Source organism: Onychostruthus taczanowskii, unplaced genomic scaffold, assembly GCF_017590055.1.
Source record: "Onychostruthus taczanowskii isolate IOZ18803 unplaced genomic scaffold, ASM1759005v1 scaffold222, whole genome shotgun sequence".
NCBI lineage: Eukaryota > Metazoa > Chordata > Aves > Passeriformes > Passeridae > Onychostruthus > Onychostruthus taczanowskii.
This window is the reverse complement of record NW_024499485.1, coordinates 121914-146880: the sequence shown is the minus strand read 5'-3', so window position 1 is coordinate 146880 and position 24967 is coordinate 121914. Positions and strand designations below refer to the sequence as shown.

Below are 24967 nucleotides of genomic sequence, written 5' to 3'. Positions count from 1 at the left end.
TGAAGATTTCAAGCCAAAATTTCAAGACTGGAATCATCCAAGGCAAAATGGCCAGAGGACTATACATGTAGTATTATACATCTATGAGAGGTCTCAGAGTTTTCACTTTTATTTAGTCTTCATCTGAATTGGCTTTCACTGATGTCTCCATCTGTCTTCAAGGTGATGTAGATCTAATTCATATGCATTAATGTCTAGTGCAATCATAACTATCATTTGACAGAAAACCACGTACAAAAATAAAGGACATTCCTAATACAAGTAGGTATATACATGCACAGTAGTCAAACTGCCTCTGTACAATACTTTGAACCATCAGCATCCTGAGTCTTTGTGGCACTTAAATCATGTGGAAAATGCAGAACACCATCTGAGAGACCACTATCCTGATCAGCTATTGAAAGTAATACATAAATTAACAGAATAATCTAACAGTTTGGAAGGTGTCTTCCAAAGTAGCAGTAAAAATGACAAATATTTACACTTCTGTCTGAGTGAGGCTATTTAAAATAGAGCAGCTTAATTAAGAATAGGAAATTAATTGCTTCTGACCATGCAAATTAAAATTCTGAGCTAATTCTGGATGTTCTTTCATTCCAGTGCTTCAGAGTTGAGGGAGTGATGTTGAAGGAAGGAAATGGCACTCCTGGAGTACTTGATTAAGTTTCAAGATTCCAGGACTTTCTTCTCCCTGGAACGTTTTACACGAGAGTCAATATTCCACAATTACTCAGTGACACAAATATTCAAGAGCAGGGAAATATTTTTCTGTAGCTTGCACTTATAAAAGGCACTGATCCATTTCAATCAGAGTAGACTTAGCAGGGAAGAGGCTAACCATTGGCTTCTTCTACTTTAATTTCATATAGCATAAATGGTTAATTCCATTACTGAAGCAGCAAATGCAGCCTATTCCTTTAAATGTATTTATGGCATAATGGCATAATAAACCATCTCCATGTCAAAAAAACATCAAGGATTTACCGTTTGAAAAGATTCTTGGTTTAGCCCTCCAAAAATAATAGATTATTTGTAACAGTCTACGTGAAAAAATAACAAGGAGTCATAATTCCCTCTCACTATGCACCCTTTCATTATGAATAAAAACTTAAAAATGTAAGTGCAGCAGAGAAGCTCAGGTGTTTCTGACATCACAGGACCCCACTCCCTTTCCATCTGAAGCCATCCTAGAGCAGATCCTATGAACCAATAGGTTGCTCTCTATTTTTACAAAAGCCCTTCGTTCATCTTCTTCTTTCAATTAAGTCCTGGCTCACAATTGTGTTTCCTCCTGTTCCAAGGAATGTGGAGGGACATGGCAAGATGCTGGAAGAGATGCCAGCTTCTGAAGCTTAGGATGATGCAGAGGTTTTGGCCTGTGGAAAGAACGTCGGCTTTGCACACGTCTGGCTGCAGCAGACCTGTAATTCCCTTCTATATCAAGCAACATTTTCTTCTCTTGGGGCTCCTTCATGTAAGAGTCTTCCAGCCCTTCAAACATAAGCAGAGTATTCTCTTCTTGTGAATTCTCTGACTTGAAGCTAACTTCAGAACAATAACCTGAGTTTACTGTCTCTTTGTTATTCATATCTGTACCCGATTCCCAGAAGAGATCAGGCACATTTGGGTCACATGAAGCAATGTACTCAGAGACAGCAGAAAGGGATATATTCCCTCTGTTTTCCAATGAAGAATAGTTTTGTGTCCAAGGCATTTGAAGACAAGAGGGGAAGAAGTGGAGGGGATTCACTGAAACACTTCCATTTTGGTTTAGTTGATCATCTGAAGAGGAGTATTCTGTCATTTCAACATCTTGGTCCATATCACCTAGAGAGCATAATTAAATAGAAACATTTGTTTTCTATTTGTACACAGTTTATCTGTTATTATGCTGGCTATTGGGCTTTGCTTTTGGCTATTTTTATGAAAGTGAGTGGTTAAAGTTTTGTTGGTTTTTTTTTTCCTGAAGGACTCTACTCTGTATCCAATTCTATCTTGGACAACCTGAAGTGAGATAAATAAACTTCTTATCCTTGCTAAATGTCAGGCAAAACTTAGTTCAGTGTTTAGATGAACAACTGCCTGTTTCAGATAGTTAGGAGGTGGAGCCATCGTCTGGTCACTAAGGTGTATGTTGAAACAGTCCTGATTCTCAGCAAAGAAATATTTCAGAAATTTTTGAAACAAATTGTACAGTTTCAATCAAGTAGCAGAGGGTTTCACTCCAGGAAATCAATCTCTTATTGATCAGAATCTATGATTAGTTTTCTGTACATATTAGCTATGTAGAGAAACTTAACATTTCCACTCTTGGCTTCCAGTTTTCCATTGTTTTTTAAAACCTTTTAATTGAAATTTTAGTATCATTCTCCTGTTGGGAGAATTTTGTTAAGGAGATCATTCAGAGGACTGTTTCAGACAGTAATCAAGGTGTATGCTTATTAGCTTGGGAAATCTAACTTTGCAAAACACTTATTAAGAAACACAGTAGTCAAAAATCCAGTCATTTTGCCACATCAAAGACACCCACAAATGAACTTACACGTAACACTTCCTAACAATAAAGTGAATTATAAATAAAGCAATTCGATGGAGGAAAAGGACAAAGGCTTGCAAGAAAATGTTCTGCAGGTCATATGTCAATATTCTGTGACAATGTTCTCAGTGGTGAAGAAAAAGTGAAGAGAATTTTAATGTGGGTAAGTGTCAAGGTGAAATTTTCCTTTTGGAATGCTGCTCATTGCTCACACTTTCAATCAGGATATTGGACTGTAATTCACAGTCCTTTAACTAACCCAGTGTTCATTTTAAAACATCATTTAAAAAATAAATAAAGATGCATTATTAAGAAACTCAGTACTGAAACCAAACACAGACCTACAGGCCACTCCAGTAAAGAAAATGATGTGCTTCCTCAAATTACCCTTGAACTAACTTATCTTCTGAAGGGACAGAAGCCAGAACAGAAGAAAAATGGAACTACCTTTTCTACTCCTTCTTAAGAGGTGTGACATTCTTCTTATGCCAAAATTAGCAGTATTCACTCTTGGCTTGAGGTGTTTCTCTGAAAAAAGTTTCATGAAACAGCTAGAGAAGACTTTCAACTTACTTTTTTTGTTGATGACAGAGGTCATTAAGACATATATTTGTGACCATGGATTCCACAAAAGTGTATTCATGATGACACTGACTTTTGTGTTTCATTGCACAATCCCTGAAGTGCCCTGTGTTCTATTCAATTACATCTGAACTGTGGACCTGACCCACCTCGTTTGAAGCACTACCTGACTTGATTATAAAAATTAAAACTGATTTTATGGTGTGGAAAATTTCCACACAGAAGAAGTTAAAGGGCAACTGGGATATTAATTTAAACCCAGAGTCAATCTAATTTTAAGCCTCTAACACATTAGAAGCAACAAGTTATTTGCTGCATCAGAAAGCTAAGCCTTTCTCTACTTTCAAAATAAAGTATGGATTAAGGTAAATTCACAGTTTAAGAATAAATCTCTAAATGGAATTCTGCTTCTCCACAATTCTGTTGTGTAATTATCCCCACAAGGAGAATCTGATGCATTTTAGCAAATACAATTCATTTTAACCTCCTTTCTTATGTAATGTAATGGTACATCAGTAGTGTCACTGAATAGTTACATTGTAGCAGTGGGGCATTTTTCTTCCTGGACACTGGATAAATAATCTGGAAAAATGTTCACAGCTAAATCAAGGCTTCTTAGCAACAGAGTAAAAAAATTTTATTCCTTTTTAGGGAATTCTGTTACCAATTTTATCATCTAGTACTAACTAACCAGGAAACCTGAAGCCTCTTGAAAATGTATGCCCAATATTCTGTACTTGGAATACTATTTTCTTGGCATTTAAAATATTCAAGTGAAAACAAAGAGAAGGACCCTTATCTGCTGTAAAAGTAGCAAGGCATTGGACCCCAAATAGTTGAACAGCTCTTCTGCAGAAGGAAAATGGAAAAGGGTTTTGTTAATTAAGTCAGAGGTAAATAAAAGAGGTTTAGCTGCACAAAGAAATCAGGAAAGAAAGACATTTTCTGAAAGAAGAAAAAACAGAAGAGTAAGTTTATTTCTCAGAACTGATAAGAAGTCTGGTTAAAAAATAAAGGTGACAATAATATCTTTTAAAATATTACATATGTGTTGATTCTGGGAGAAAAGATCTGGGTCGGTCCTCTGGGCCATCTGCTAGCAGGAAGGAATCTGTTGATTTATTGCTGAGCCGGATTGGAGTGAGCCGTCTGAAGTTGTCTGGAGAATATGGGAGCTGCACTCGGGCCCTTTGTGAGGGTACCACAGTGTCTTCACCAGATAACCATGGTGTGAACTTCATGTAGATGCTTTGGTCATCATCAGCTGAAAATACTGGGTTATCAATTCCTGAAAAAAAAATTCACCAGTGACAAATAAAAGTAATCAAAATAATTTCTTGATAATACAGCAAGATGCTTTATAAAAGGAGAGGCTGTTGGAAAAAATGGGTTGATACACTGGTATTTGTGTGTCTAAGTCAATACACAGACTATTGCACACACATATACCTTGGTTATAGCTAGTAGCTAGACATATACTGGATTTCAATAAAGAGCAAAATTGGTTGTCACATCAAATTTGCAATTATGTTAGGGATATCTTGAGAAAAAAAATAAAATTAATAAAAGAAGCAATCAGTCCACAAGTGTTAAGCAAGAGAAAAAAAAAAAAAAAAAAAAAAAAAAAAAAAAAAAAAAAAAAAAAAAAAAAGCAAAAAAGCACAGCATAAAATAACTGCAGAAAATTCAAATCAAATACCTTAAAAAAATGTGAAAAAACCCCAACTTCACCACTCCAGAAACAGATGAGTGTGAGGTAGCTATGGCAGGCCACGAAACAGTCAAAAGTAACATACAGAAGCCTGTTCATACAGTTACCAAGTTTGACAAGCTTTTACATAAACATTTTGCATCTTACCATCCACTTATTTCTAGGTGTCTTTATACATACTCAAACATAGAATTTGTCATGAAACAGTGTCATACATAAACTGCATTTAAGGATGTCTGCCACAAGAGTATGGACACAAGGGTTTTTCTTCACTGTAGGTACCAATTACACATGAAGCAAACAGTGGCATGCTGAAAAAACTTAAACACAGAAGTGCTAAAGAGAAATACTAAATTTTATAACTCCATAAGTCATATGAGGTGGTTTCTGTTATATATAGTTATAAGCTTCCAATCTAATATTTTGGAGTCTTTTAGGCCTGGAAATCAAGGGCATTGAGGGCTCCAGAAATGTTGCAATCTGCCCTTTTCAGTGACTTCTATAAGCCTGTAAGGATCTGACGGGATTGTAAACGTAAAAGTAGAAATCATGCCTGAAATAAGAACAAAATGTATCACAACGAAGTTCCAATGCAAGTGAAAAACAATTCCAGAGGACTAGTATTGACTGGTCTTGTGAGGTAAGACGATTCTAAAATAACATTTTCTGCTGCTAGAAATAATTAGTGGCTTTTAAACTGGTTTAAGTAGTCATGTTCACCACTGCTGTCAGTTTCAAATGTGATGCTCTCCATACCTCCAGATATCCAAAAATCAATTAACATTAATATTAAGCAAATGTATTTTCAGATTGAACACATAAAAAAATCACTCCATTAAAAAAAAACAAAAAAAAACAAAAAAAAAAAAACCTGAAAAAATCCAACCAAACAAAAAACCCCAGGCTAACTCATCAGCATTTCTAATGCATTTTGTTATATTTGAGGGGGAAAAAAAACCTTTGTAAGTAATAAATATTTTTACCAGCAGGAGCATCTGTGAAATTTTGTTTCGTCACATTAGCCAGGAAATCAACTCCTTTGCCTAGATGCAAAGTCTCATAATCATTATTTTCTTCTGATTCAGAAAACTCCATATCTAGGGGGAAAGAAAAAAAAAACGCAATTTCATTAGAAATTTTTATCAGTTCTGATAGAAAATGCTATTTCTTGCTGGTTTGACGCTGTCATGGTTATCAAAAATACATTTTTAACAAGGATTTTCATCACTTGACACAGGTCAGGATTAGTATAATGACTAGTTTCAAACCTAATGAGGTCATTGCTGCTTTTACTGCAGTAGAACAAGTTTTTCAATAGCTGCTAATCCACTTGCTAAGTCTGTCTTCCAATTAAACTTTTTTGGTGTTAAGTAGATGATGACATCTCTACGCAGAGTTCTTTAATAAGACAATATTGAATGACCTACTAATGAGTATTCAGAAGGCTCTTCCCAAGCAAAGTAGTTCTAGAATATTACACCTGGGGAGCCAACCTGTACTGCTCCTCTCAGTCAAACAAAAATAACACTCAGTAAATGATTCAAAGAAGGTACATAAGGAAAAATATATTTGCTTGGAGCTACTGAGAAAAGATTAAATTCCTCTCTATTTTACTTGAGTTGTCTTTGAGATCAAGGAGTTACAGGCATAACAAAGGGAAGAACACAAATCAAACTTAGTTCAGCGGCTTTTAACCACATTTCAGTTTTGAAGTGACACATATAATTTAAAATTGTATAATAAACATGTTAACACCCATCACATCTTGCAATGCCTGACACCAGTGCCAAAAAAATGTGTAAAACAGGAAAGAATTTTGGGCTTTATATGCAAAATCAGCATTTACTAGGGATAGTCCCCAGGCTGGTCAGCTTCCAATTACACTTCCAAGCCTGATCCATGTGATAGATCTGTTCATGGAGGGTGAAGCAGTTCTAGAACTGACCTCTGACTATGTGTTCCTTCCAAAGCTACGCTTTCCTTGAGTTATATCGTGCTTGCTTAGCCTCAACTCTGATTCAGACCCTTCTAAAACAGTGGACTTTAACTCAGATAAGAATGCAATCTCAGCTACTGAATTTTATATGGCTGATGTCTTAGGTAGACATATCCTGTTGTGATGAAAAAAATGAGCAGCTCTGTGTACCTTATCCAAACAGAAGCTGAAATTTCATTTCTATTGTAGCCACTGCATTGTTTTGGTTACAGAATATAAATGTGATACTTTTAAAATGTGAGCAAAAAGGCCAACTAAAATTTTGTTTGTCATCCAGATTCCTAAAAAACCAACTTCTAAACACTACATTTAAGCATTAAGCAGATCACTACTCCAAGTTCTGAACTATGACTAGAAGTCCCTTTTTACTGTCAAATTTGCTATGGCATATCACAATATCTTTTAGTGATGCTTTACTGGCAATGTAGCTGGTAAAATTCAGTTAATGAATACAGTCTAAGAGTCTTTTTACCTTTTTCCTTCAAAGCAAAGTCTTGTACTGGATTTTCTGAAGGAATGTTTCCATTTGGTATGACACTGCTATTTCTCTGAAAAGAAAGCAAAAAGTGACCAAAAATGCTAATTTCATCAGATAGCAATGGCAGTGATACCCTTTGAAATGACAAGATCAGCAGAATAACCTAAAATCCATTGTAATCTTTGTTTGAGACTCAATATGGATACCACTAATTTCCCACCTACACCTGAAGTGTGTAGAGATGCGGTAAAAAAAGAAACTTTGGCTCTTTTTATACTGTGTGTTCTCTCTTAGTTTCACGCAAATTTAGTTGAATGCTCCGTGCTATCCTGCTACCTCTATCCTGCAAAATCTCCCCGCAGTGTAGTAGCATGGTCCAGGGTCTGTTGTTTTTCAAGTGACCAGAAATCTCTCACCCAGAAGAACAGTCCCAAAGCATAGAGAAGTGCAGAATGTGAGAAGAAGCCCTTTGAATTATCTCCTAGTTTTATCTTTTCTTGCTTAGGTCCTCTAAATTCACGAAGTTCTATAGGACAGCGATAAGTGCAGGACATAGGACCCTTCAGAGTCCTCCCTACCCTTCCCACCCATTAGTTTGTATAATAGGTGGCTACATCTGGGTCCTTGTGAAAGTATTTTTACCCTTTTTTGGCCCCGGTCTCGTTTGTGGATTTTATTGAGCTTCTTGGGATGGTTTATTCCTAGTTTGGTACTCTTGAAAGATTCTAAGCGCTTCCTCATTGTCCTATGGAAAATCTCCTTGTCTTGTTTGTCATCTTCACTGTGCATGATCTCATGACGACTGTACAGGTGTTTGTGCTGTGGCCAGGAAGGGAAGACAATATTCATTTACTTAGAAATACAGGTGAAAGCCCTGAATCAATGAATTCAGTCAGTGTCATGAAAATGTAAACAACTCCGTAAGAAAGAGTGAACTAAAGATTAGCCTGAAGGCATTAATAAAACTCACATTTTTCTTTTTACTTCATGAAACCAGTCCAGGATTTTTAAGTGTGTAAGAGTGAACTGTCATTCAAAGTAAGCTTCTCCCCTGTAAGTGTCCGAATCCCTTCAGTTGATACACTTCATTTAATCCTGATCAGAACCTTTCCTGGACACAGTTCTGCATTCCACTGGCCCCAGTGATTTCAAAGGCACTAGTTATTATAAAAAACCATGTTCTTAAATGAGAAATCACACAAAGAGCCTATCTTCCTCAAGGGTCCAGATTTTGCAGTGAGTTCTCTCCTTTTGAGTTTCACTCACAAATTTTGGTTCCTATTTCCTCTTAGTTTTAGATTGAAAAACAGTCCAGTGCTAGCCTCTTGCTCTCACCTCCTGCCTGGGTTTATACAGGTACTGCTGCAGGGTGTGATGAGCGAGGGTGTCTTCTGTGTCCCGGATGCTTTTTCTTCTCTGCTCTAAAGCTTGCATGTCAAGGCAAACCGGTCCAGCTTTTTCTCTCCTGAAGAAAAACACAAGAAGTTGTTTTTAAAATCAGTGATTGCTGAAAAGGAAGAAAAACCAGGAAGACGAGGAATAAAAAGGAGAAAACAAGAGGAAGTTAAAAAAAAAAAAAAAAAAAAAGAAGAGTAAGACCTGGCTAAATGACAATGACTTGGGAAATGTGGAAAGATCACTGGTTTTTGTCTTTCAAGGGGATGTAGCATTAATTTATTCCACAGTTTACACTACACACGGAGTGTTCAGTAACAGATTCATCAAAAAGTTAAGGAAGGGGCAATTTTTTTCCTTCCCTCTCTCCTTACTTTTTCTGGAGCAAACACAGAAATAACATCTAGCCCTGTATATAACAGTTGGTGAACCAAAGACAAATGAAACAACTCTAATGTGGATGTCTGCTTCATCTTACCAGCCTTTACTGAAAAAGACTGTGTGTAAAATATGACATTACAAATCCATATATACACATTTTCTGGGGGAGAAAATATTAATTAAAGATCAAAAAAGTAGTGACTGAAGCCCCTGTAATTTGCATTTTTCAATTTTTTTAGCAGTGTTTCAATTTCCTCTCATGCACCACCCCATCAGTCCACATTACTTACAATAAATAAGAGACAGAGCTTTCCACAGTGCTTGGGAGTGGAGTGCTGAAATCCACATTTACCATGTTATCTGTACTCGGAGAACGTATAAATGCCAGCGAACCTCTACGTTCCCCCTGGTCACGGAAAGAAACAAGACATATTACAGCTGTAAAAACCTAGGACAAAATGCATATCAGAATACAGATAATTTGTGAGACTGTATTTATGCAAATGGCAGAAGAAGCACGGGAGGAGTTGTATCTAGATAATAAATAAAAGCCATTTTTAAGTTTTATGGTTTCTTTACGTTGAGTGACATTATCCCAACAAACAAAGCAAAGAGAAAATCTACTCTGCTCTTAGAAATTGATTTTGAAGAGGTGAATGATTTCCTGTGCCTCAATAGGTTTGTAAATGCTGGAAGCCAAGAGCATAGGAACATACATAAGCATGTTTATGTTTCAATACATCAACACATTATCAGCACCATTTTCTATTCTCTACCAGACTGGAAGCAGCAAATATTAAGTGGTAATAGAAGTCTACAAGACTATTAGAAAGAGGTTATGGCATGACAAGATGATATATTGAAGAGATGAGATTTTCTTTCAGTTTTAAAACTGGTGTCACAGAAATGAACTGCTGGAAAAGTTCAGTTTTATATCTTCATACTTTTCCCTACACCTTAAGTAATCTCTTGCTTAGCTAAAAGCTATCTGTTGGGTGACATTGTGGTTACAAAGGCTGAAAACATCTATGGTTTTGAATCACAGTGGAGTGAAATCCCATAGCAGATCTCTAGATTTTAAGCAGTAATAATCAAGAAAAATCACCTCCCTTGCAGAACAGAGATTTTATCTACATTTCTCCAACTTTACTGTGTGCCATTTATATTTTCATACTCATGGAGCAAACCAAAAAAATTATTTCTTTTGTTGTGGTAACCCACATACGTATCACAGTATGTGGGTTACCAATGGCATTAAGAAATACACTGTGGCCTCTGCAGGCAGAAAACTTGAGGTTAATAAAATTGAATTCTAGGAGAACATCATCCCATCCATTTTCTTAAGTGAATCTGACTTTATTTTCAAATAAGGTTTAATGTTTCATACGTACATCATACCATATCATCAGTGAAGGTATTTTAGCCAGAACAAGTTATGAACCATGAGTATTTTAAGTCACTTCCCTTCAGCTCCTCTGGGTTATTTTCATTTTTCTTGGCTTAGGTTCTCCCCTCTCAACTGTAAGGAATTTTCCTAGACAGAGACTGAACTCTCTCAGTTCTTATTTATTATATAGATGCACCATAGCAGCAGAGTTGAACAAAGAAAAATATATGAAATAATTTTTAAACTCCTAAGTTTCTTGCAAGTAAGAAGAGAGTGAGTAGCTGGGGAAGGCAGGTCTTTACTTGTCCTGGAAAAATAGCTTTAATTTCAATGTCAGCTTGTAATTCATAGATATTTAGTTCAAAGATATATTTGCAAAGTGAAGTTTTCTTTTAATACATTTTTTTGATACATTGCTTTAGCAACTTTTTAGTTGTTAAAGCAATGTATCATTGAAGAAAATATTAAAGTGAGAATTTAGGATTTACAACTCATAATTAATTTCTGCTGGAAGAAAATATGTTGCAAAACTTCTGTAGAACTTGGACAACTTTCAATTTCTTTTTCTATTATCAGATCAGTAGACATTTGCCCAACAGAATTTATCTGCAAGAAACAATATACACAAACAGGATTTGGACTAAGGTAACAAAAAGCCGTTCTCTTGTGTTTCATCTCCTAAAAAATTATTAATCTAACTTTTAGAAATCTATCTTTACTATATGGGATCAAAGACATTATTGGATAGAAATTCTAACTCTAAATCTGCATGTATTAGTGATCTGTAAAGCCCTTTGCATCTGTTAAAGAAAGAGAAGAAACCCTGTAATGAATCTACTGAACAGATTCAGCAATGCATCTGAACATGAGTTTCATGGTCATCCACCTCAAAGTCATTATCCAACTTTCTTCCTCTGAGGTGTGACCCAGAAAGAATCACAAGAAAGAAAATTAGTTCTTGAGCTCAGCTGGTCTAAAAACTAAATGGATAATTTACAAAATCTCAAAAGGAAGAATTTGCTTGTCTTATTGAACTATTCTCCATCTTCCATACTAACATAATTTCTGAATTTCCTCTTGTTTTCTGAGTTCAATCTCCAAAATTATGTTTCATTTGAAGGAGACTGCCTGGCTGTAGCTCATTTAAAAAAAATAGCTTAGCAGTAGTAGTAGTATCAATGATAGTAATTGTTTCTATTTAAATTAAAGAAATTAACTGACATATCACCTAACTGTGAAAATTAATTCAATTGGACATTATGGGCATGGATAGATTATAATTTCAAAAACCACTTTTAAAAATATTCAATTTAAAAGTATCCTTTACACTGTATCAATACTGCACATTCATTGCTGAGGTGACTAGTTTCATACTGAAGAAGATACATAATCGAGCAACATTGCTGCACTACTCCTGCAGAAGGTCAGAAAATTTCTTCAAATCTCCTTTAAAAACTTCTCCTGTTGCAAGTCCTAAGTTTCCCTAACTTCACAATTCTTTGATTGCAATTGATATTTGTAGTATATTTTACCCTAATTACTGAATCATGGGGGTTATGATTCCATGGAATTAAAGTTACATTTTACACTTTTTTTTTTCTTTTGTCCATATTACAGTGATCTGGCAGACTGAGATTAGCAGTCCCACATTTTGACCACATATGCATATCATTTGGAAGTGAGCTTCTTCAAATCAGATTTGTCATCACATAGACCCACTATCCTGCAGGATGTTGGCACATTTAGAAAGACAACACCTCTCCAGAATTACAGTATTTTTTTCATGTAATGAATATAGAAACAAAGATGTTCAGTAAAATGCAACAGAAATGTACACTGAAGTAAGTACAATATACTAGCATTTGGCAATCAGGCACAATATTGAGAACTACAGCTTCTCAAACCAGCAATACTGACACTCAAAACATATTAAAAAAAAAAAAAATAAAAGCAGAGCTGAGATGGAAATAGTTTTCCTTTAGGCATCTCCTGCAATAGATCAACTTTAGGTTATAGTACAAATTTTAAAAAAAAACAAATTCCAAATGATGCTATAATATGTCAACAAGTGTTCATAAGTACCTCAGCCACATAGCTAATTGCATCCTTCAAGTTGAGCTCATGGAAAACATTAAGGATTTGGTCCCTTGATTTTTGAGCAGACCTTCTCATCAGTATTTTTCTGAGGTATTTCCTATCAAAATTGGACCACCTGATAATTTAAACAAACTGTGTTAATGGCAACAAGCAATTTTAGTTTCAAAGCATTTTTAATTTAGTATAAATGATATTTTTTTAGCTAAATACTTTGAAAAAAATAGTGAACAGTGGAATGTGAGGGATTTGTGTCTTGAAGCTTTTCAATTAGCATGTAAAGAAAGTCAAGGAAAAGCCTGCTACAGACTTATGCAGCTGTCACAAAGCATTTAATCAGTTCACTTACCCAACACTACTACAAGAATGCTATGATTACAGTATCCCATTTCGGAGTCAGTAACACATTTTATACTTTGGCATATTATGCTACATTATTTTGCCACTTCTGATTATGTTTAATTTTCTTCCCTTGTTGAGCCCCCAGGTATATTGTAGGACAGACCAGAAAATCAGTTCAGAATGACAGTGCCCTTCCAGAAGCTCTACCAGAGGGCCTTACTCATGCCACTGATGTGCTCTGCTCTGGGGATAGTAGCCATGTGTATTTTCAATTATTTACACTTCCAAGATTGTCTGATAGAATATCTGCCCTGTCATGTTTAGGGTCCAAAGATTAAAGGCTGTTGTACTTTCTTCTAACTTCCTCAACACTTCACCTGAAGAGCACGAGGCAGCTTTGGAGACTACTGCTCAGAATTACTCTATTCATCTCACCCAATGGCCATTTTGACTTTACAGCTTTTGATTCAGATTGCTTAAACCCTTTGTGTTAAATATTATTCACATAATTGATAACTATTCCTCTTCTCTGGCCAGAACATCTGACCAGAAGGCTCTAATTCATGTTGCCACACCTGAACCCATCAGGGAGGATGCTGGGGGTTGTCATTTCTTCATGGAAGCAGCACTTTCATGTACATAAAGTCCAAAAGGCAGGCTTAATATGGTCTCATTCAAAATACATTTGTCATCAAACCACATACTCAACCATGAATCTACATTAAGCTATTCCTTCTGTTCTTACTCAAGGGGATTACATTGACATGCAAGAGGTCACATGCCAATCTACCACTTTAAAAATATAGCTGTATCTTTGAGGCAATATATCAAAACTGGAGACATATTTGCCTATATTATATATAGCCCACTGAAATTTATTTCCGAAAAGTAAACTACAAACTTAGACCAAAATAAAGAAGATGTTCTGTCTGTAGTGCCTCAGGAAAATTTTTTATTGCATAAATAAATGAAGAGCAAAAAAAAAGTAAGGAGATTGTCTCTATAACTGGACGCAGGTGAACAATTCTGCTTGAGCTCCAGTACAAGCTATCTTCAGCCTAAGAATTGTATTGTTTTGCATGATAATGTTAAACCTAAGCTAACACACTCAGCTTCTCAGAAAGCATTAGAGGTGTGCTCTGCAGAAAGCTAACACAACCACATAGCTTTTGGATTGGAATTGGCATGTTGAGTCAGCAAGAGGTTAGCAGGTCAAAACTGTGACTGTTTGCACCTATGAAATGACCTGACTCCAGGGAGAGAATGGCCTAACTTGAAATAACACTCTTAAGGATGTCCTTTTTTCCACATTTATTCATCTAGTTATGGAATTGTGTCCATCACAAGGGTAAATCTTCACATGTACTTCAAAGGAAACGGTGTATCTTTCAGCTGAGTAATTCTGCTTCTCTCTAGATGAATCAACTATAGACAGAGGAGATGGTTCACTATTGGTTTCAGACTAATATGCTGAAACTGTCAGAGCAATTTCAGAGCACCCTGTGCCATAACTTTCACAGGTGTTGAACACTTCCTTGTAGAGACAGGATAAACAGCTAGCATAGTTGTAGCTGAGGTTTTTTAGTGCCTCCACACATAAATAGTGTCCATGAAATGTAGTAGTACAAAGGAAAACCAACATTAACATTCTAGGTGAAAACTTCTGCAAATAGTCAGTTCTCTAATCTTGAGAGAATGACCCCTGTATGTGAACTGAGGCACCTGCAAAGGCATAACCTGAACTGTGGAAGAGAAAGGAAAAATTCTAGTTGTAAGGGGACAAAAACACACTGTTTTGACATTTGCTATATTTCCAGTATGTTCAGTATGCATCCTCTTTAACTACATTTAGCACTCTTCCTTTCCATAAGCTCACAGGCTTAAAAAGTTATAATGTAGAGATAATATTTCCTAGCAGTATTTCAAGATTCTAAGTTGCTTGCTACTTACTTGTCTCTCAGATAATGATGCCCTATTTGTCCAGAAATGTCTTCTATAGCAGAAAGAATGTGATCAAAGGCCTAGGAAAGTGAGAGTGGAATTAATAACTTTGCAGAAATAAAAAAGCATAATTAGAAAATAGCTCAAGTTATTTCATGTTGTACCAGGTGACTATGCAGAATAATTTTATGGCTGTTATAATTTTTTTCCCCATTTACAGAAGTACTAACTACTATAAGCTTTTCTTCAAAGGTCCTGAACTTTCCAACCAGTTCTTCATAAATTCACTAAGTATTCTTGAATTACAAGGGTCTCAGTGAGAAGGTACTTAAACCCCCATTTTAACATTCAATTTTAAAACTATTATGGACTCATTTTATCATCTCCATTTCTGCCCTATTAAGTACATCTGCCACTATTAGTGTAGGTGATTATTTCAGTTGAGCAGTTTCCACAGTGATACTTTTTAGATGTTTCAGGAGTTCATACTCCCCTCAGAGTAGAAGTAGGCACCATTCTTTTAATATCTAGGGCAAAATTTCATACTGAGTGTATTAGCTGCCTGATAGAAATCTGGAGACTTATAACTCTTGATTCAAACCAAGGCAGTTGCACGTACAATTTGGCATTTTTCTGTGTATAGTTTTTAACATTTCACTCTGAACATTAGAATGATTACTGCAGAATATACAGGTGTTGGTCTGGATTAGCAGGGCTGACATTTGGCACTGGTGAGGCTGTATCTCTAGTCCTGTGTCCAGTTCTGGGCCCCTCAGAAAGGATATTGAGGTGCTGAAGCCTGTCCAGAGAAGGGCAACAAAGCTGGGGAAAGGTCTGGAACACAAGTCCTATGGGAAGCAGCTGGGGGAGCTGAGGTTTTTAAGCCTGGAGAAAAGGAGGCTCATTCTCTATAACTACCTGGAAGGATGTTGTAGCAGGTGGGTGTTGGCCTCTTCTGCCATGTCTCAAGTGAAAGGACAAGAGGAAATGGTCCTCAGTTGTGCCAAGGGAAGTTCAGATTAGATTTCAGACAAAAAAAGTTTTCCCTGAAACAATGGCAACCACTGGAATAAGTTGTCCAGGGACATGGTGGAGTCACTGTCTCCGGAAGTGTTCAAGAGCTGCCTGGGTGTGGTACTGGGGGATATGATTTAGGGGTGACTATGGTGGTGATATGTTGATGGTGGGACAGGATATTCTTGAAGATCTCTTCCAACCTTGATGATTCTGTGATGTCTTATAGTCTTCCATCCTTTAACCTATATTTATATTGAAAAGTTGTGTTTTCTTTTACTTAATGAAAACTTTATAATGTGGTGTGAAAGTCAATTGGAATAATTTGTGTTTCAAAATATTCTAAAAGGGTAAAGAAATCCTGGGACACAACATTCACACTGAATTAATGTTGTCATTAGTCTGGAATGTCAGTATATATTATTTTGTACTGGGCAGCTGACTATTTTTCTATGTATATATATATATATATTTTTTTTTCTATGTAATGTTGAAGCTACAAAGCCTGCTTTTATACCTTTCCCAAAAATTAAGTTTTTGAGAAGGAAAAATAAAAATTTTTGGACATGCTTTGCCCTAGCAATTATCAATCATTCTCCTCTTTTAGATGAAGACAAAGAAGCATATTCCATCTGTGCTGTTTCCCCAATACTCCCAGCCCCATTGAATTCTCAAGTGAAAGACCAGAACTTCCATATGAATATCCTCTCACAGGTCTCCAACCAAAGAGAAACAGCAATGTACAAATAACTTTTGAAATGTTTGAAGGATTTTGCTCTTGAAATTTGATAGCCCACTCCCTTACAAAAAAAACACATTTTCACTAACAATTTTGTATTGTCTTAAGGTGCTCTGTAAAAATGCAAAAGATACCATGAGGTATTTTTAAAATATCTTACTCTGCCATGAAGTTTCTCATTCAGTTTTGGGTCTCTGTGTTCAGTTTTCTTTACTTTCAGCCACTGTACCAAAGGTTTGATAGTCAGTCCCTAAGGATGGAAACATAACAATAAATACTTGGAAGTCCTCTTAGACTTTCCTCCATCTGGTTAAACAGAAATAAAGCACATTTGTGTTTTATTTGGTGGTTCTCATACTTTCTCAGTTGATTTCTATTCCTTCTAGAAAATAAAACAATACAGTACCCTCAGCTCCTATTACAAAGGTTTGAAAAGACAACGGTGCAAAAATATATCATCTATAGGAAAAATATGGTCATGGAAGAGTAGAAGTGTTTCCTATGCCACCTGATGTGGTATTTTCTCCACAAATAAGGAGTTTGTGAATACAACTGAACTTTCTGTAATATACTTCAGAAAATATTGCAAGCTGCTATCTAATGACATATTTTCATTTATATTACTTTTTTTTTTCATCCAGAAAGTGCTATTTTGTTTGGATGTTAAATACTTTCTTGTCCCACTGCTTGCTGCTATATTTTAAAACAAGGACTGAGGCTCAGGTAGATCAGCTTAATGACTGTATCTGCCCATTAAAAGCACTGTTCCCTATAGTTATTCACATGAGGTGAAGGATGTTTAATCAGATATTAACTTGGCACTATTAATACCAAGCAGCTAAGACTGAACAGTTTTTAGCACAGAGGAAATTGTGTTTTGCCCCATGTGGTCCCACATGAAAACATAAAATAGGATCTTTGTTACTAAAATTACAAATTCAATTATGTTTTCAGTTCAGTGAAACAATATGCAACCTTCAGCTGAGAACTGCTTTAAGCATTCAGTACATTTGGGGGACTCCTTCTCCTTGCAAGAAGCATGCTTGAGAAGTTAAATTACCTGGAATATAACAGTAAAAAACACAACAATGATAGTTGTGCTGACAAACAGGTTTCTGTCTTTCACTTTATCCCCATCCAGAAGTGCAACAAGAGCAAAAGCAACTGCTCCTCGTAGTCCACCATAGGACATCACCACCTGGTCTATTATCTCCAGCTGGACAGTTCTGTAGCGGTTAAGAATCCACGTCTGTATAATGACACCTGTAACAAACAAATGTCAGCATGTCTAGAAATATCCTTATGGAACATCAGTATCCCAGCTGTGAGTAACGGAAATGGTGCCACCAGACTGCCTTTATAACAATCTTCACCATCTACTTCTCCCTCTTATCACTGTGTTGCCCACTTGGTGCCTTCTCATTACATCAAACAAAAGGAATTAGGTGAAGCTGCTTCTGTGAGCCAGCAGCTCTTCTGAGAGTGCTGCCCTCTGGCACAGGCACTCCAGGGAAGGTGCTGCCATATTCTTTAAGAAAGAATAGGTTTTCTAGCACTGTAACCCGTGATATGTACAGGTCAGTTAACAGAAACTGGTTAAAACAGCACTGATTTAGGGAGTAAGTGTCGTACACTTTGCAAATCACTGAAAATTACATTTAAGTCATTGTCTTATGAAGAGTTGTCTAGTTATGCTAACACTGTCTCCAGACCTACAGGTGAGATGCTGCCTACTGCAGGAGACCTAAGGCTCTAGCTATCTCAATGTATCCCAGAAATCCCACCATACAGAGGGAAAACAGCTTCAGCACTCCTGTGTCTGGCATGGCACGTGTTTCCCACTGCAGCAGGCCAGGGCTGTTAACCAGTGCAAAACAGTTTCTTCTCTTTTTAGAGAACTTTGAACTTGTGCCAAGAGAAGTGTCTTGTCACTGTAAGGAGGGACTCCAGGGGAGGGGACCTTGGAAATGCTACCAATTTGACTCCTTCAGGGAATGAGAACTGCAATTACGTAAGGCCCAATATCATCCTGTATTTAGTAATTTGTCAATGTCCAAGATCAATTACTTTAGTGGGTGCTTATTGTTATTGCTGAATATTTACTATTTGCTTATCATCACATCTATTACAGGATTATTAACCACTCGTTTGCAGAATACAAAAAGTGTCAAAGACTAGACAGGAAAACTTTAAAAACATCTCAGGCACATTTGCAGTTACTGAGAGGCAGCTAAATGAACAATGCTTGCAGAATATTTAGAAAAGGAGGGCAAGGGGCTAGGCACTTCATTCAGCTCAGGAGCTTCTAGACAGAATAAGAACACAGAATCTAGGAAAACTGCCAGCTAGATAGATGTGTGACCTGCCATTTGAATTTAAGTCAAGACAAGCAGGCAAATAAGCTGGTTTAATTTATTCCCAGGTGTAAGTACATACACCAAATTGCCATGTGTGTTACTCTCCACAAGTATTTCATTCTACAACTTTTTTGCAATTTTAGCAAAACTACAGCAGAACTACGTAGCTGGGCAAATCGTCATTGGTATTTTGAAATGTTTGCAAACTTATATAAACCCAGTAAATTGACAGTAGATAATCCATACCTGCCACAGCCTTATTTACTCAGTTTTTCATCAGTCCCTGAGAATTATTTCTTAAGCCAGAGAACCTGCAATGTAATTATGTATGGTCTGATATCATTGTGTGCCTAAAACCTGAAGTCAACCATAACATTAGCTTAAGACAATCTCTTTAGTGCCAAATTGAAAGAGCTGAAGGAAAGATGCAGCTGACAAGAGTCATATCCTTTGTTAGGCTGCAAATTAAAGAACAAAGTTCATTTTACTGGGAGATTTTGCCAATACCATTTGCTGGGTCAACAAAGGTTAGCCACTGAATGATTCGTGTTAACTGCTGGGCTACTCACGTCCTCACACATCATCAGAAATTACATCCTGCTACATTTTCAGCATATGACGGAACTCTTTTTACTGTAGAGCTTACTCTGCTACTCTAACCCAAATGCAACAATAAATTCAACTGAAATACATGGAATGTTTTAAAAGGAGCAAACCTACAACTCCAAATATTTTTTTGGAGAGAGGGCTAAAGAATATGTGATTCCATCAGTAGTGCAATGCAAGAACAGGAAGGTCACTCTCTTACCAATAACTCTATATACTGAGATGAAGACCAGAGTCAACAGAATAAAAGCCGTATTCCAAGTCCAGATTTTTGGATCGACAGCTGAAATACCCAGGAACATGAAGATAATGGTTTCTGCTCCACTGGCTAGCATTTTCATAGTATATTTTACAGTTGTAGAAGACTGTTCAGATATGTTAGCCTTAACATATTTCTGACAGCAAATGCCACAGAAGGTTATCCTAGAAAAAGAAACAATTGTTCAGAAAATATGTGTTGCAACATTTAATATTTTTTCCATTTATCTGTCACATAGTGACAAAAACCCACTATAAATTCCTAATAAAAGATACATTCATGAGCACTTGTGGAGTCTACCCTTGGTAAAAAGCATATCTCAAACATACACTCTGATGTGACCTCAAGTGGCCTGAAGACAGCATTTCATTAGAACATAACAGAATGTAGTTCTCTTCAGATTACCATACTGCTTTCAATGCGAATTTTTTAACCTTGTTTACATTAGACATAATCTTAAACTAATGATCTGTTTGCAGAAAGATTTTCAGAACTTGAATACACTTACTATATCATCTACAAGCATGACAAGCAAAACTGAGAAGAAAGGTATGCTGAGAATCAATGGAGACTAAGAGAAGAAAGGCTACAAAAGTACTCAAGCCAAAACAGACAATATTTAGGCAAACCTTAATGGCCAGTCAAGACAGAGAGAGAGGACAGAGAATAGTGACATTTACACAGTGCCTTAGAAAAATATTGCTTTAGTTTCAAGTTATAGGGAAATATGTCAGCTCAAATGGACAACTGTTAAGTTTGAAGTGCTATTAATAACAGAGAAGAAAGAGTCACGTCTGTATTTTGCAAAGGAGTTCTCATGTTGCTCAGCATATACTGGAAAACTTGCATTCCTTTTCAAGGCTGAATGACAGGATTGGCAAACTATAATCCAGTGCAGTGTGAACATAGTATTATCCAGCATAAACTTAATGAGTGTCATATTCTATAGTTGTCCTATATAATTTAGGTTTTCCTTTCAATGTTTTTACAAACCATATTCCCTTCTCAGTAATAAAAAGAGACTTACGCTAAGATGGCAGAAAGAGAAAGCATCTCTGCTGTGAGGTAGGACAGGTAGGAGATGATAAACACAAATCCAGGTTCAATGATCCTCACGTGCTTGGTGAAACGACTGACCAATGAGAGCAGGAATGCAAAGAAAATGCCAACTAGTGTCCCACCGAGGCTCACCACAAAGAATGACACTGAAAAACAAAACACCTAACACAACTTAAACCATAGAAATGTAATAGCTTGAACTGTTTCTCTTCCAGAGAGAGGACAGCAAATGACCAGTAAATCACAGAAAAAACTGGAGAACATGTCAAATTTATTTCTAGGCTCAAGGCTTTTGAGCACTTGATATGTGGATGTAGCATTCTGTAGAAAAACAAGACTACTTCTGTTGAGCCTCACCACTTTACTTTTATTAAAACCCACTACATTTCTTTGTACTATTTTTTCCCATGCTCTGTAAACAAATGTTTTTTTTAAAAGCATATTATAGAATATGACAACACCACTATTGAAACATTTATTCATAAGATAATTTAGTTTCATGTAATGCTTGGAATGGGAAATAGTGCCTAAATTTTCAGGCAAAATTTCTTGATAGTTACTAGCAAACATTACTTGATGGTGATCAGTGATAAGGAGTGGCAATACTTGTATGCAGTCTTGACTTTCCAGGAATGCAGGGAGAACATTGGCTGAAATTAAGGAAATGCTATTTTTATTAAATAAAAAGATACAAATTTTTTTTTCTTTACAAATAAAAGATATGTAGCTGTCAGGTTGGGTATTCTCAACAAATGAACTCAACATCCATTGAGTCTCCTCAAAAGAAAAGAGATCTGATTGTGTTTACCAAATATTCAGAAATATTTATTTATTTATTTTCTTAAGACATTTGCCTATGTCATACAAATGTGCGAACATGAGTAATAATGGAAAGAGCTGAAAAATATTGCCAGTAGCATAATAAAAATATTTTGTTTAAAATACTGCATATATGCACCAATTGTGTGATACAGAATTCACTCCTACGCACCTATGCCTTTGAGACATTCAATCCCCGTCACATTCGTTGCACCTATAGCAACAAAAGAGTCAAACACATTGTACAGCACCTGGAAAGAAAAGTAGACTAATTTAATAATTGCTCCTGAATTGAGCCTATTAAAATAAACTCCTTAGGGGCCTCAACATTATGAAGTCTGAAATTATGTTTGACTGAGGGAAATTCTGTCTGGAGGATGAATTTTATATTTTCTCAAAATAAAAGAAATGCACTGGGCCAAGAAGAAACAAGAATTAAAAAACAAAACAAAACAAAACAAAACAAAACAACACTTACAGCAATACATTTCTCTCTTCAATATGCCCCATATGTATAAGAAGCATTGTTACATATAGATGTGTTTTCTAAAGCATTTCTTGCTGTAAAATCCAAATATTTGAAAGATTAATTTATTCACATGCATAAGATAAATAAGGTACTTAATAAGATGCTAATAATAAGATACTGAATTGAAATATGTTGAATATATATAAGTTGAACATAAGAGAAAATATAATAATTGAGCTAAAACTTTTTAAATAATTGACTAACAGTGATTGAGCTGAAAGTAATGAATTCACCTTATCTATACCAGTGCCTAAGGAGGTTTGTATGAGCATAATTTTTTGAGACAAACCAATTTAATCTGCTCTTAATTCCTCCAGAGGTGAATGAGGACTTTACTGTGCCCTTCTCAGTTTTCTTTGTTGCAGTTAAACTTGATAATTCTTAAAGTATTCATGCAGTCATGGTATATGAGTTACTTTTTTCTGTAAGAATAGTCTTTTACATATTTATGTCTAAAGAATGCTATACCATCCACTTTCTTCCGTCTTCCAGCCTTTCCTTTTTCAAGGCAGTAACTCCACTGTTTCAAATCTCCTCACAGGCCGTGCTTTCTAGCTCTGGATCATACTTGCTCTTCTGTTTTTTCATCAATGAACAATCAAACTTTCTTTTATTTGTAGACTGTTTGTATTCATTTCACAGTGACAAAATCTCCTTTCCTTCTGAAAGCCAGTGATGTTGATACTTGAGTTCATCAGAGATTTATTTCAATTCTGGCAGTACCCCAGAAGTACTAATGACACCAATATCCAAGAGCAATTACGTTTCTCTGGAAGCCATACTGTCATTTTCAAACTCATGTGAACAGTTAGGCTGCTGCCAATGACCTTGGAGCGCTTTGCTTCCTTGGCTGCAAAAAGTTAAGTCACTGGCAGGAGCAGGAATAGGAAATGATCCAAAAGTGAACTGAAGCTGCACAGCAACTTGTTTGCATAGCATCTTTCTGCCTTAGGACTTCCTGGACCACTAGCACTGCACTACAAAGTTATTGACCATTTCATTCAGGGGAAAAAAATTGTGTGAAAAGAAAAGATGTTTCAATCAAAATAAAAATATCAGTAGAAATCTGGGATTCTCTTACATCTATTACAGACTTTCTAAATTAAAAAAATGTTTGCAAAAAAAAAAATCAGAAACTTTATAAAATGTCACACAATTTTTTTCCAAATTGACTCTTTGTTTTATATCTGAGAAACATCTGATCAAAGTAAAACTAAGGGAGTGGGCACTTGGAAGAGTATTCTTTCTTTCTCTCTCTCTCTGTCTCTCTCACACTGGCTAAAGTATGCCTATAAATTATGAGCATAACACAAATATGGAGAAAAATGTATGTGCATTAAAAATAACAGCAAAGGAAGGCTTAAAATCCCTGGAACTATTTTCATTAAGTCATGAAAGCCTTACTTAAACAACAAAGGCAAATAAAACATGCACCCTTGAAACCTGATTTGAAGTGTCCAACTCAGGACTATCTGTTTTATGTCACTTACCAGCTCCAAAAAGCTTTCAAGCTCAAACATCTAATGTTTGTAAGCAAGAGAGAAAACACCATGAGCTGCAGTACAGTAGCCCATGAGTAGATACATACAGAGAGTACAGTGTTCCTTTAAAGGGAAAAATGCACTTCAGAAGAAATCCCCTTGAGTTAGGTTGACTTTGGGATATATAATTTACTTACCACAGTTACAGCATCATTCAGAAGAGATTCTCCAAAAACAATGATGAATAGAACTTCATTGACATGGACTTCTTCAAACACTGCCAGAACAGCTACAGGATCCACAGCGGCAATTAAGCTGCCAAAGAGGAGGAAGTCCAGTAGCCCAGAGTGCAGTTCACCTTCAAAAACAAAGCAAGGAAATTATAAGCAGAATAATCTCTATATTATCAATAGCAATGACAGACTGGGATATTACAGATAATGCCAAATACTGGAAAATAGAGATGCCAAGGTATCAACCAGAACACGTGCTACAGTGACTACTTAAAAAGTTCTGCACTGAGTCATGTTGTATCCTACAAGTTTTGTTGGATTCAGCATTGGCCCATGTGGATCAAAGTTACTTCTGGGAGCAGGAGCAGTACTGCCTTGTTCTTGTGACAAGACAGTTCCAGATCTAAACTAGCTATTTGTGTGTGGTATGGTTTGTCTAACTTGACCAAATTATCCCAGGATAACTGAGAACTCACAAGATGTTAAGAGGACCATACCAGCACTTCTGAAGTAAATGTTCCAAAATATTTCATGTCACAGGTCAAATCTGACTTTTGGTCACTAAGAACAGCTACAGTGGTGTTTAACAGCGCTCAGTACAACTGAACACCAATTGTGGCCTCCTTACTCGCTGATAGGTGTGGTTAAGCTACTTGTTCCCAAATTAGGATTCATGAGGCTGTTAAATTGTCTGCAAGTGGACCATAAAAATAGATGAAGGACCAAAATGTACCTCAACATGTTTGTGTTGTAGCCCCTAAGGAATTTTGGCAATGATTTCAAAAGTTTTAAAGCTACAAAACTCTGGTGACAGTGTAACCCAGTATTTTTTTAACTTAACTTTTAGTTATTGCAGTTATTTTGTTCAGTTATGCAAACAGACCATGACAAGCATTCACTGTAATTTTAAAAGTAGCAGAAAAAGAAAAGTAGTATAAACATAAAAAATGCTTTTGTCAGCTTCCTAAATATCTAGCAAAATCTACCCTCTTCATGAAATCAAAAGTGGAAACCTAGTCATTTTTTTC

The 24967-nt window shown here is 36.2% G+C and overlaps 1 protein-coding gene across 1 annotated transcript in view; it reads right to left on the bottom strand.

The window, feature by feature from the left end:
- Window positions 1-4158: 4158 nt before the first annotated feature.
- SLC9A3 (solute carrier family 9 member A3) overlaps window positions 4159-24967 on the bottom strand; it is a 49554-nt gene continuing 28745 nt past the window's right edge. The window contains exons 3-16 of the mRNA XM_041405184.1: window positions 23904-24064; window positions 21869-21947; window positions 20846-21023; window positions 19762-19982; window positions 17657-17859; window positions 16757-16846; window positions 14853-14923; window positions 12549-12678; window positions 9370-9485; window positions 8639-8768; window positions 7946-8122; window positions 7298-7373; window positions 5813-5926; window positions 4159-4406 (exon numbers count right to left, since the gene is read on the bottom strand). Of these exons, the coding sequence (XP_041261118.1) occupies window positions 4159-4406; window positions 5813-5926; window positions 7298-7373; window positions 7946-8122; window positions 8639-8768; window positions 9370-9485; window positions 12549-12678; window positions 14853-14923; window positions 16757-16846; window positions 17657-17859; window positions 19762-19982; window positions 20846-21023; window positions 21869-21947; window positions 23904-24064 (1994 nt within the window). The remainder of the gene's footprint in view (window positions 4407-5812; window positions 5927-7297; window positions 7374-7945; window positions 8123-8638; window positions 8769-9369; window positions 9486-12548; window positions 12679-14852; window positions 14924-16756; window positions 16847-17656; window positions 17860-19761; window positions 19983-20845; window positions 21024-21868; window positions 21948-23903; window positions 24065-24967) is intronic.